The sequence below is a fragment of the Canis lupus genome, chromosome 31, assembly GCF_048164855.1.
Source record: "Canis lupus baileyi chromosome 31, mCanLup2.hap1, whole genome shotgun sequence".
Lineage (NCBI taxonomy): Eukaryota > Metazoa > Chordata > Mammalia > Carnivora > Canidae > Canis > Canis lupus.
The window spans coordinates 38,833,795-38,847,408 of record NC_132868.1 but is presented as its reverse complement, the minus strand read 5'-3'; the positions used below and the strand labels follow the sequence as shown (position 1 = coordinate 38,847,408).

Below are 13,614 nucleotides of genomic sequence, written 5' to 3'. Positions count from 1 at the left end.
CCAACACTTTCCTGCCATCTATGGGATGGAGTGAGGGATTCAGCAGATATTTTTTAAAAAACAAACAAACAAACAAAAAACAAAGAACCTTGAAGTAATTTCTATGACAGCCTTGAGATTTAGCCCAATCCTTGACTTAAAGACCATCATTCATTGATGTTAACCTAAGGGATTCAAGCAGAGCAGCTGCCAACTTACGGAGAAACTAAGTCAAAACTTGGAAAGATGGGGGAGGGAGGAGGCATGTATAACCAAATCATAATAAGATAAATATAAATTAATAATAAATAGACGTGTATGATCAACTTGACTGGTAATCAAGGAAGTGCAAATATAAAAATCAGACGAGATCCGGCGCGTTCAGGGTGGTATGGCCGTAGATGCAAATATAAAAATCAATGGGAAAATCTTTCTCACCTATCAAATTAACAAAGATGAAAAAAATTGATGCTGGGGAAGTTGAAATGATATACCATCACCCAGCACTAGCACGACTATAAATTAGCATCATTTTTTAGTAAAATAAAAATAAATAAATAAATAAATAACAGCAGGACACTGGAACATTAAAAAGTTAACGCTCTTTGACTTAGAAATCCCGCTCAAGAGAATAATCCTAATGAAATAACCCCAAAATGCACACGTAAAGATGTCCATGAGGATGCATATTGGCTTGGGAAAAATTGTCCCCCAAAAATCCCCCCTCCAAAACAAAACAAAACCCTACTTATACTTTTAATGAAATAAAATCATGATATATCCTACTTATACTTTTAATGAAACCCTACTTATACTTTCAATGAAATAAAATCATGATATATCCATCCAGTAGAACATGCAGAAACTAAATGACTTTTTAGCAGGACGCTAAACGGCATGGAAAACGCATGCTATCCAGTGTTAAGGGAGGAAGACGGAGTAGACTTCCAATTTAAAATTCATCATTTCGGGATCCCTGGGTGGCGCAGCGGTTTGGCGCCTGCCTTTGGCCCGGGGCATGATCCTGGAGACCCGGGATCGAATCCCACGTCGGGCTCCCGATGCATGGAGCCTGCTTCTCCCTCTGCCTGTGTCTCTGCCTCTCTGTCTCCCTCTGTGTGACTATCATGAATAAATAAATAAAATCTTAAAAAAAAAAAAAATAAAATAAAATAAAATTCATCATTTCGAGTGTACTTTGTGGAAGGTACCTACAGTCGAGGGCAGCATGGGGCTGTACAGCCACGCCTGGGCTATTTTCATAAAGCTCAAAAAGAGGCAAAACTAAACCATTGTGTTCAAAGCCATGACAGGCATCACCTTTGGGAAGTAAAAAAAAAAAAAAAAGAAAAAGAAAAGGTAACAATTAGGAGGGGTTTCTGGTGTGCTAGGGGCGTCCAATTTCTTTCATCTGGGTGGTTTGCTTGCCCTTCCGTGTCCACTTTGTGATGATTCATCGGGCACATTTGCAGTGTAATTCATTCTTCTGCAGGGGCACCACATTCCAGTAAAAAAGGACACCAAGATGCTTTGTTCAACCATGAGGGAAAGCAAGTGTCCGTCACACAATTCCTAACAGTGATGAGAGGAAGGATGCGATCCCCAGGGCGCCCTGGGCTTCTCCAAATGTCTGAACGTTCTCCCTAAAATGTGCGGGACACGCGGCCGCTCCCTGGACACCCTCGAGCAGGGTCCTGAAGTCCCACACACGAGGATCTTAGAGGGAAAATCTCTTTCTTTGAAAAATGAAAGCTGCGCGAGCCCTTACGGAGTCGGCCTCACACCTGCACACGCAGCCCACAGAGATGCAACCCACGCTCTTCGTTTTTCCCTTTAGCACACAGGTCGTTTTCATTTTACGTACGTCATTTTCGAATTTTCCAAATCATCCCTAAACATCATATGACTCTTGGAACCTGAAAACAAAAATACAAACTTTTTTTTTTTTTCAAGATCAAACAAAAACCCGTGGCCCGCACGGAGGAGTCCTGGAGAGGCCGGCGGCAGGTGCAGCCGGTGGGCGGGGCCCGTGCGGAGGGGCGGGTCACGTGACCACTAGCGGGCGGGGCCTTTGCGGAGGGGGTGGGGCGGGGCCGTGTGACGGCAGGTGGGTGTGGCCTGCGTAGAGGGGCGGGGCGGGATCACGTGACAGCCAGCGGGCGCGGCCTTTGCGGGGGGGGGGGGCACGTGATCGCCGGTGGGCAGGGCCTTGTGGAGGAGTGTGGGTGGGCCACGTGACAGCAGACGGGTGGGACGCCTTACAGAGGGGGATGGGGTGGGGCCCGCGTGACAGCCGGTGGGCGGGGCCTCGCGGAGGGGCGGGCGGGCCACGTGACAGCAGGCCGGTGGGACGCCTTACAGAGGGGGACGGGGTGGGGCCACGTGACATTCGCTGGGCCTTTGCAGAGCTGTGGGGCCACATGACGGCCGGTGGGCGGGGCCTCGCGGAGGCGTGGACTCACGTGGCAGCCGGTGGGCGGGGCCTCGCGGAGGGGCGGGCGGGCCACGTGACAGCCGGGGCGGGGCTTGCGGGGGCGGGGCCTCGCGGACGGCGACCGTCGGGCACAGGTGGGGCCGCCTGGACTCCGGGGTGTGCAGATGCTTCGCCCCCGGCTGCGCGGAGCCGAGGCTGCGTAGGTAGGAGGAGGCCACCTGTGCCGGGTACAGCCTTTAGCCTCTCCCGGCTCGGCGGGGGCGGGGCGCCAGGAGGTCGGGGAGCCCTGGGCCCCGGGCAGTTGGAGGCGGGGAGTCCCGAGCGCCCGACGCCCCGCCCGCCCCGCCGGAGGAGGGGAGCCGACGCCCACCTGGCTGCGGAGTAGCACATGCATTTGCCGCTCAGCTTCGTCCCCGCGGTGCTCCCCGCGCGGTGCACGGTGCGAGGCCGGTTACCTCTGACCGCGTGAAGGATGACGACGAGATCACGGACCAGGTTTTGTTTTTTTTTTTTCCCCCCCGATCATTTGCGGTCCGAGCTGTTCCCTTAGCCCCCGGTACTGCGGCCGCCTGGGTGCCGAGCTCCCCTGACCGGGGCCTCCCGCACCCGGGCCGCGCACCTGCCCCCCGGGTGAGCTGCGGACTGCGCGGCGCGGACACAGGGAGCCTGGGGAGGCGCCCCGGGGACCCCGCCCCAACCAGTCCACCCCGGGGGACCCCGCCCGGACCAGCCCGCCCTGCACAGTGGCTCGGCCTGGGAAGGGTCCTCGAGCCCGTCTGAAGTTTCCCGTGCCTGGTCCATAAAGGACCGGGAGGTACCGTCAGGGTCTCCGTTTCTGAAACACTAGCTGAGCGTTTGCCATTTTCAGGGAGCCACTAGGTGGAGAGAAATGCATGAAATCCATTTGTAGAGATGAACTTGTGTGACCGCTTAGGACTGAGCTCAGGGCGCTGGTGAGGTCCTCGTGCACCTGAAGGCCGAGGCTTTGGGCCCAGGCTGCCGGCCACGTGCTCCCCCATGTGCTTGCACGCTGGGGGCGCTGTTTTCATCCAAACGGAAAAATTAATCTGATGAGGGCACAAAAATAATATTTTACAGGGTTATGTGGGGGTTTTTTTTGTTTTTTTGTTTTTTTTTTTAATGTGTGGTAGCAGCTCAAATAGTTTTGTAAAGAAAGGTAAATAAAGGGAGAAGAGAAAAAGAATGTGCTGGAAGCAAGAATCCTTCAAACTGCCTAACTCAGCACCTTCCATAGTCTTCTTCATTGTCTTGATTTGAGTAAGTAATGGAATATTATTCTGATAGGAGAGAAAAGGTTACAACTGCAGGCGAGATTATGTTGCCTGGTGTGTCACAGAGGCTTAAAGTAAGTTTTAAACCTCTCTTCCAAGTGCATAGAAGCAGCCCAAGGTGGTAGCCGTCCTGGTGTGCAACACAAGTACGTAATCAAGGTGGAACTCAGGGGTTTTTTTTTGTTGTTGTTCCCAAAGTGGACTTTTCTTTTAAGTACCTGTTCAACCCTGTTCCATCTGTTACTCATCAGTGTTATTATAACCAAATGGCTAAAGCTTCCAATCTGGTCATTTTCAAAGATATTTCGAAAGCGAAGTCATTTTAAAAGCCATTCAGGAAAAAAAGACTTTTTTTTTTTTTTTTTTTTTTGGCCACTGTTCAGAATGGAAAATAACTGCTTATAACAGAAACTAACCCTAAATTCATAAAGCTGTCCATCTTCTGAGCAGTGAAACTAGCGCATCGGACGTTGATTACAACTTAAAACAACAAATGAACATGAATCCTAATCAGGAGATGCAGAACCTTAGACTGATCTCCAGTCGTAAACCCATAGTTTATTCCTTACAGTAGCAGAATATTTTCAGTTAAGACGCAATGACTGAAACCACACCTCTGTACTGAAACTACATCCTCTCTAGAATTTGACTCTAATTTCTGCCTTTCTTTTCTTTGATACAACGTCAGTTGAAAATAGATAAGTAAGTGCCCTAATAAAGGTAGGCTAACAAAAGCCATACAAACCATATGCTCAAGGGTTTTTAAACCCTTTGATATCAGGGAACCCAGAATATTATCTCTTAACTAGTGTAAAATACATTGAGTCATTTTTCTGGAAGATACCATTTGAGTTAGAATATTCTGTACCCATGAAGAGCCTTGTTGAATTTTTTCAGTGACATCGATACAATACTACAGCATTCTAGCTTAAAGATTACTAAGGGATGACTATAATTTATCACACCTCTGGCTAAATTTAAAAATGTACACGATAGTGCTCGCTTTGGCAGCACATATAATAAAAATGTATACGATAAAAAAATAATAAAACATACACAATAAAGGAGCCTGATCCATGTGTCCATTAGAAAGAACATTTTCCTAATTGTCCAATTTTTTTAACTTGCTGAGCAATAACAGCAATAGTAAAAATGACAATAACAATATTATGATACTTAACAATTACTGAACACCTACTATTATCAGGTAACCTTCAGTTACTCTTCTCAACAACCACATGAAGCAGATATTATCGTCAACACCATTTTGTAAATGAGGAAACTGAGGATCCGATGATCATGATCATTATCAATGTCATTCTAAATTATATGATGGGAAAAACTTGTAAAATAAGCATGATAGCAGATTCAGCTTTATCTCTATGTTGTAGAAAGCCTTTGGGGTAAAATTATTCGCATACTGTATGATGTGATATACAACTAGTATGAAATATTCAGGATTCATGTATTTGAATCACTAATATTTCACAAATTTTAGGCAACTTTGAAAGGTAATTGAGCTGATTCGACACAGGGTGTATAATAGAGCATGTACTTTTAACCTTGACGAGTTTTTAAAAGCTGAAGTCACATCGCAATCTAGAATTGCATGACAAGTAAGAAATTGATTTGTGTAGAATAGTGTTAAGTAAATAGTTTTAAAAAGATCTTTTAAAATAAAATGTTTCAGAAAGACTAGCATTATAATTACTGAATAGAAATAAAGATCAGTAATATGAATCAAAGCTCTTGAGTTCCAATTTCTTTGCACAGATGAATTAGTTCTATGTGGCTATTAAGTAAGTAACAGCTAGTAAATCTTAATAAATAATAAAATATTGATTATTAAATAATAAATCTTAGGGATCCCTGGGTGGCTCAGTGGTTGAGCATCTGCCTTCGGCTCAGGAAGTCGTACGTCGGGCTCCCTGCATGGAGCCTGCTTCTCCCTCTGCCGGTGTCTCTGCCCCTCTGTCTCTCATGAATTAATAATAAATCTTGTTGATCAATAAATATGATTTATTAAAGTAAATAAGATTTACTTAAATAAGTTGTACACGTGCCCTTTCAAAAGTAAGCATTGATATATGGAACCAAAATTTAGAAAGTAAGATTAAATTTCCTTCAGCAGAGGAAGGGAATCGTATGTAACTCTGTTTGAGCTCGTGGTTTTTAAGTGTGTTTGAAAATATAGACTTGAAAATGTTGGTCTTGCTTTACTTTAGGCACCTTTAGTTGTTACTTATTAAGATGATAACTCCACATGTTAGTTTAGAAGTTCCTGGCATTCAACCTGGCCCGTATTTCTCTCTAGAATAACTTTCCTTAGGAAATGCCACATTGTGGGTGTTCATCTGATTTCACATGCATGAATGCTTCAGTGCTCTCCCACTAGTTATCACTTAAATTCCTATTAGCCAGCATAACTCAAGCAGAAGAATTCAATGCTGTCTTTAAAGATCAGCTAAGTTATAGCTTGGGAGGGCATCGTATTGTCATCCCCCCCTTCCCAAAAAAGCGTGCATTTAACTTGTTAGAAATCAGCTCAATTTTATTAATGTGGAGGTGTAAGGAATAAAACTGTGACATAATAACCACTTCATGTCCCTATTGAGCAGACATTTGGAAACCTAAGCTTTAGCGGTTAAAAAAAAAACAAAAACAAAAACAAAAAACGATTACAGTAACCCATGGCCTCCACAGTCAGCTCTTGTATATATTCCTAGGCTGAACATACCGAGTCTCTACTTTAGAAACGCGTGTGTCTGTGTGTGTCTGTGTTGACAGTCCATGGAACCCTACTCAGAGAAGGAGGGTAATAGAGGAAGGAACACAGAGTTGACTAAATCTCCCTAAGTACTAGGGGCAAGGCTTAATTAAAACATTCTCAGAAGTTCATGTCTCAGTTAATGTCCCCATCTTTTACGTTCGCTAACGTAGTTAACAGTGAAGGGAACATCACGTTAAACATGAGGGTCATTACCACCCAAAGGGACAACACTTGATATACATTAGAAATGACACAGTTTATGGATTTATACCTTTCAGCCTATACAGAATCCCTTCAGCTTTTGCCCATACATTCCCTGACAAATTCCATAAATGTAGAAAAGTAGAGATAATCTGCAGTTCGTAGAAGATTTATCTTCTCATGCAGTTGCCATTGTCCTCCTTTTCCTTGCAGAGATTCTATTTCCATGGGCCTTCATGTTACTTTGTTATTAGAGAATTTGTTCAACTATTACCCACACTAAACTGGTCATCTGGCTTTGTTCTTATCTTCCAATGGCAGATGACCACCTCTGTTTTCCACTTATCTTTCCATCTTCCTAATCCTTAATATATATATATATATATATATATATATATATATATATATATTTATTTATTTATTTATTCTTTCAGATCTTTCTTCTCTACAATAAGGATAATGCATCCCAAGAATAATGGGATGGACTTGGAGGTAGGGGGAGGAGAAAGCTGTAAATTGAAAAAAATTCCCTCCTGTCCTCACTATTGACACATCCTTCTTCAAACCTTTTCCTTAGGATTGAGTGTTGACTGAAATAAGGTTGGTCCTAAAGTCATTGATCTGGTTATCAGATCATCATACTTATCAATTAATATAACAAACAGTTGTAGAGAGAATGGATCATGAGTGAGCAAGTACAGAAGGGTTTTCTTTTTCTTTAACCATAACTAAACTTTAAAAAGGTATGATAATGATAGCAACTTCCTCATGTCCAGTGCAGTTTGTTTAGGCTCTTTAGGGCCTTCAGAAACACATAATCTCTTCCTCTCAATCCACCATATATACACAGTCTAACAGTTTCCAATCCACTTGCATGAACTGCATTTCATTTGTTTTGTGTGGTTGTGCATTTTGTAGAAAAACACCTCCTATCAAATTCTTCCCCGACATGATCACTGACATGCAGAGATTGTAGGTGGAGTAGTAGAGGACATGTGTTTAGGAAAGTTTTACTTTAGGAAAACTCAGTTTTTTTATCTATGAAATTTTAAACTATCTTGGCCTGCCATTTTCTTAATGTAAACGTCTTATTGATGTGTATAACATATATTTAATAAAGGACACAAATTATAAATATACAACTCAAAATAGATGATTAGATGGATGGGTTAGATGGCTGGATTAGATGGATAGATAGATTTTTTAAAAATGGTGAGATAAGTAAACCCAGGAACTCCCTCTTGGCCCATTTCAGTTACTACCCACCCTCTCAAGGGTAACCACTATTATGATTTCTAACATCACAAATTAGTTTTGCCTACCTTTGACCCTTTTATTTTATTTTTTTTAAACTTTATTTATTTTTTTTAATTTTTTAAATTTATTTATGATAGTCACACACAGAGAGAGAGAGAGAGAGAGGCAGAGACATAGGCAGAGGGAGAAGCAGGCTCCATGCACCGGGAGCCCGATGTGGGATTCGATCCCGGGTCTCCAGGATCGCGCCCTGGGCCAAAGGCAGGCGCCAAACCACTGCGCCACCCAGGGATCCCACCTTTGACCCTTTTAAAAATGAATTATACAGTGTATATTCTTTTGTATCACTCAGTATTTTACTGGTAAGATTCTTTCATGTGATTGCATGTAGTTGTAGTTCATTCACTCGTCCACCATATATAATATTTTTTCATTGTATAAATATACCACCATTTATGTATCTTTTCTACTATTGATTGGCATTTAAAATATTTTTAATGTTTTTTTGTATAGTGCTACTGAGAACATTCTTGTCCATGTGTATTTTTGAGCATATGTATGCATTTCTGCTGGGCTGAGAGGAGGAAAAAAGACTACCCAGACATAGAGGATAGGACAGAGCAGGTGTTGCCAGTTTTCCAAAGTGGTCGTACAAATTTGTATTCACATGAGCCATATGTAATAGTTCCAGTTATATGATATACTTTCCTACACTTGGTATCATCTATCTTTTTTATTTTAGTCATTCTGGTAGATTCGTGGTTGCATCTAACCTGGGATTTCAATTTGCATTCTCTTGATAACTAATGAAGTTGGCAACTTTTTAATAAATTTATTGACCATCTGGAAATCCACATCTAAACATTACTGAAATGTTTGGTCCATTTCTCTACTGGATTGCTTGCCTTTTTCATATTGATTTATAGAAGTCCTTTATGTATTCTGGATATGAGTCCATATCAAACATATTTATTACAAATATTTTCTCTTACTCCATGAACTGCCTTTTTTCATTTTCTTCATGATACATTTTGATGAACAGGAGTTGTTCCTTATACTCCAATTTGTTACTTTTTGAGTCCTGCCTAAGAAATTTTTGCTTACCCCAAGTCATGAAAATATTTTGTCTTTTTTTCTTCTACAAACTTGATTTTTTTTTATGTTTAGGTTTTCAATGTATTTGGAATTGATTTTTGTGTATTATATAAGGTGGAAGTCAAATTTATTTTTTCCATTTGACTTAGCCAAGTACCATTGATTTAAAAGACCGTAATTTCCCTCATTTCATTTCATTTCATTTCATGGTAGGGTCACTCTTCTCATAAATTAACTGATGATTTATGTGTGGGTATATTTCTGATCTTTTTATTCTGTTCAAGTGGTCTAATTGCTTAATCTTGCATCAAAACCGTAATACTTTAATTATTATAGCTTTATAACAATTCTCAATATTTGGGTGTTTAAGTTGTCTGGCCTTGTTTTTCAAGTTTATCATAGCTCTTCCTGGCCCTTTGTATTTCCATATAAAATGTGAAGTTTGTTGTGGCTTGGCTTACAATTAAGCTATGTTTGATTTTGGTAAAGTTTTCAGGTACATTTGGAAAAGAAGGCACTTTCTGATGGTCTTTGACGTAGGATTCTACATATTAGCAATTAGGTCCAATTTGTTAGTTGTGTTACTCAGAACTTTCATGCCCTTAAAAGGCTTACTTTTTTTTTCTGTTTCTTTCAATGTTTTAGGAGGAAAGGGTCTGAAATTCAATCAGCTATTGAGAAGGGTGTGTTAAAAAATTTTTTTTTTTTACTATGATTGGAGATTTTTTAATTTCTCTGTTTCTGTGAATTTTTTGCTTTATGTATTTTAAAGCCATGTTATTGACTGAATACAGATTTAGAATTATACTATCTTTTCCTAGTCTAATCCCCTTTTTGTATAAAATATCCTTCTATCAGTGAAACTACAGTCAGAAAACAGAAACTACATTAAACAGAGTTACTACAAAAAATTGTTAACTAAATTAAAAAGTGGTTAACTACTAAAAAGAGTAGAAAGAGAACTCCAAGGATTATAGAGTTAGGACTCACAGCAAGCAGGCTACTCCTGTAAGAGAAAGTGAACAACAACAAAAATGCGGAACCTTGGAGGAGGTGTGGCAACGTTGTCAGATCTCTGAGCAGAGGATGTAGCTGCCCCTGGAACTCAATGCCCACAAATGGTAACTAAAATGAGATTCCCTTGCTTGGAACCTGGAAGAACAGTGAGGATATGGTGAAGAAACTTGCCAAAAGGACACCTTTGCTTAACTGCGAGGGCCACAACAGCAGAGGCAAATGCTGCCTGGATTCTTGCAAAATGCTTCCTGAATCCCCTGGCTACTGGCTGAAACAAACTCTAGAAGGAAAAGTCCTTTCTAAATTTCTTTTCCATCTCTGCAGTGTTTCTCTAGTACCCTCTATTGGTGGCCAGCTGGAAAAAGAGAACTGTAGTATGCAGAATTCAGTTCCAGTGAATACAGAGTGAGGGGTACTTTTGGAGTTAAGAGACAATGAAATTAATGACTAGCACGCTTTTTTTATATCTAGCAATGTCCCCTGCCATAAAGTCTACTTTGTCTGATAGGAATTAGAGCCATCCCATTCTGGTTGATACTGGCATGCTGGATCATTCTGGATAGTTGTGTTGTATTTTCAACTTTCCTGTGTTCTTATATTAGCGTATATCTATCACAAGCAGAATATAGCTGGGGTTTATATTTTTTCCAGTGTGATAATTGTAGACTCTTAATTAGAATATTTACTACTTTTAAATCTAAAATAATTGCTGATAGATCTTGGTTGATATCTAGCATATTCGTTACCTGGTTTTTATTTGATCCTTTTTCTTTCATTTCATGCCTCTTTTTTTTTTTAATTAATCAAAAGTATTTAATTTTTTTCCTAGTTTTTCCTACTTCTATATTATTTTACTATTCTTCAACATTTACTCCCAAAATTAGAATATGAATCCTTGACTTATTACAATCTCTAATACAAATGGTTTTCTTACTAAGGTCTTATTAATTTGAGAACATTAGAATTTTTAAATTCCATTTACTTTTTCCCTTAGATCATTGTTGCCATTCTTTTAATTCTACATACATATTGAACTTGGTAGAAACATTTTTCTTACTGTTCCATATGGTTAATTGACAATACTCATTTTTATGTGTATATTCTCATAACTTTTACAGTTACTCTTCATTCCTTACTACAGTTCTTCCTTGCTTCTTCTTCATTCTCACTCTGTGCTCCTTCTGAGGTTCCAACTACACTTCTGTTAGACTTTTTCACTGTATTCCACATTTCTCCAAAGTTATTTCCTATATTTTACATTAGTTTACTTTTCTACTTAAATTCAGATATTTTCTACTGCTCCTTGAGTTTACTAATCCTGTCTTCTATTGCATCTAAAAATCAGTTAATTTAATCCATCTGAATGAGTTAATCTCAGAAAGCATATTTCTCAATTCTAGAATTTTTATTTGATCCTTTTTTACAGATTCTAATACTCTGGTAAAATTATTTGTCTTGTCGCTCTCTATTGTTTTGACTATATTAGAGTTATTTTAAGTTCCTTAGCTAACTCCAATATCATCTTCATCTATAGATATGTTTCTATTGACTACTTTTCCTTTTGGTTTCTTATGTTATTTTGGGGAGTCTGAGGGGCATACTTAATTTTTCATTAAAGACTGAATATTGTATATAGAATATTATAGAGGATTCAGATATTGTATCTTTCTCTGTAATGAGTTCATTCCTCTCTTCACTAGGCAGGTAACATGATAGTTCATTAGAATTTAATCATGACTTGTTCCATGTTGAGGCTGGGTTGAAGCTGGGAAAAAAGCCTACCTCTACCTCTGGTTTACCCAGGTCCTAAGAATTTGCAGCTGAAAGTCCAATGTTTCCCTGAGGCCCCTTCTTTCTGCCAGTCCTGTCTCATAAGACTGCCAAATTTTGCATTGCTTTTCAGAATCTTTCCACTTAGATCTTTAGCATTCTGCTCCATGATGCCCAGAAATTGGTGTTTATTAAGGTGATAAATATCTCTGTATTTGAGGCTCCCTCAAATATCTACCCAAACATGTGCTGGTTTCTTATCACTCAAGGTTCTCCTTCCTCAGTTGCAATGCTTCTGAGATTCTGTTTCCTCCCTATGCCCAACTGGCCAATACCCCCAGGATAAAAATGGCTGTAAAAGTCATTTCAGTGAAGAAGTTACACCCTCTCCATTTCTCATTGCCTCGCCAGCATCCTAATACACTCAAACAGATGATTTGGTATTTTATCCTGCTTTTCTGTTTATTCTCAACAAAAGTTTGGATCTGCTGCAAACTACTTCCCTCCACCCATAGCAGAAGGCAACATGTAACCAAATAGTGTGAATGATACATTTTGGCAGATTCAGATTGTGAAAATTAGTAATTTCAGAAGTATGGCTTTGTTTTAAGTTTGATACACATCAGAACTTTTTCCCAAGTTCTTTGACTTCATGGTTCTCCTTTTTCAGACATTAATTAGGAAAATATTAGTGGCTAATTAATATACAATCGGTTTTCAAACATTTCTCAATTCCAGAAACCTGTAAATCTTCATTAAGTGTAATTCGAACCTGATGGAAAAAGTGAGAAATGTATTTATAAACTATTTTGATATCTCCCCTATCTTAATTCTAAAATTAATTTCTCCCCCAGATGAATGCATTTCTGCAAAATAAGTATCATTATTTATACCAGAAAAAGATTCAAAGAAATCTTCAAATAATAATGCTAAAAGAACTGTACTAGGAAGAAATTAAATGATTATTTTTCTTTAATATTTTTTGATGAGGGGGGAAGGGGCAGTTTAGAGTGTATGGTAGGGGAGCCCCAGAGAGCCCTCTTTGCCCCTTTCAGCCCCTTTATATCTTCCAGAGGAAAGTAGAGGGAAGCTGGCTATACTCTGAAATGAGGCTATGTGTTTCAAACCTGGGAATGAGTAAGAGGGGATCTGTACTTTGAGCAACCTGAACCAGAGTCAGAGAGGTACTGGAGGGGTGAAGGGAAGATGCATGGTATTTATCAACTTGTTCCTTTTACTGGAAAAGAAGGCAGCAGCCAACAGTAGCCTAGAGGCTTGTAAACTGAGTCTGCTGGCTTCCACAAGGGAGGCAATGAAGTCCAATTAAATATAAAAAAGTTATTTGGGCAAAAATAACTTAAATATATACAAGATCTAAAGAGCTCTGTTTGAACATAGTTCATAATTATATCATCTTTAGCAAAAGAGCAACCTGGAAATCTCGAAAAGAATTAGGGTAAACCCTACTTTTGACTCGAATGTTTATGTGAAAAGACTTGGCACGCATAGATAGGTAGATAAATCTTTTCTCTTTTCCTCTTTCTTTCTCTCCCCTGTCAAGTTCTGTGGTAAGTGCAATACAACATTATGCCATTCATCCTTAGGCAAATCATGTCAACAATCTTGTCCAACAGTTTCTGAAGTGTTAAAAATGACCCTTTGTTCTTCAGCTTTTTTTGTTGTTGTTCAGCTTTTAAGGGGAAGGACAATTCAGAGATTGTTAATTGAAATGCATTGTAAATATATTAAAAATATTATAATGACAACAATAATAGTTTTATTATATAATATGTTGGGAG

The 13,614-nt window shown here is 39.7% G+C and overlaps 1 protein-coding gene across 11 annotated transcripts in view; it reads left to right on the top strand.

Moving 5' to 3' along the window:
- The first annotated feature begins 2,515 nt into the window (after nt 1–2,515).
- SPATA16 (spermatogenesis associated 16) overlaps nt 2,516–13,614 on the top strand; it is a 236,083-nt gene continuing 224,984 nt past the window's right edge. For 4 of the 11 annotated variants that reach the window (XM_072808105.1, XM_072808107.1, XM_072808104.1 and 1 more), the window contains exon 1: nt 2,626–2,908. In XM_072808105.1, the coding sequence (XP_072664206.1) occupies nt 2,886–2,908 (23 nt within the window). In that variant the 5' untranslated portion in view covers nt 2,626–2,885. The other 7 variants (XM_072808109.1, XM_072808108.1, XM_072808110.1 and 4 more) reach the window with 4 other exon arrangements.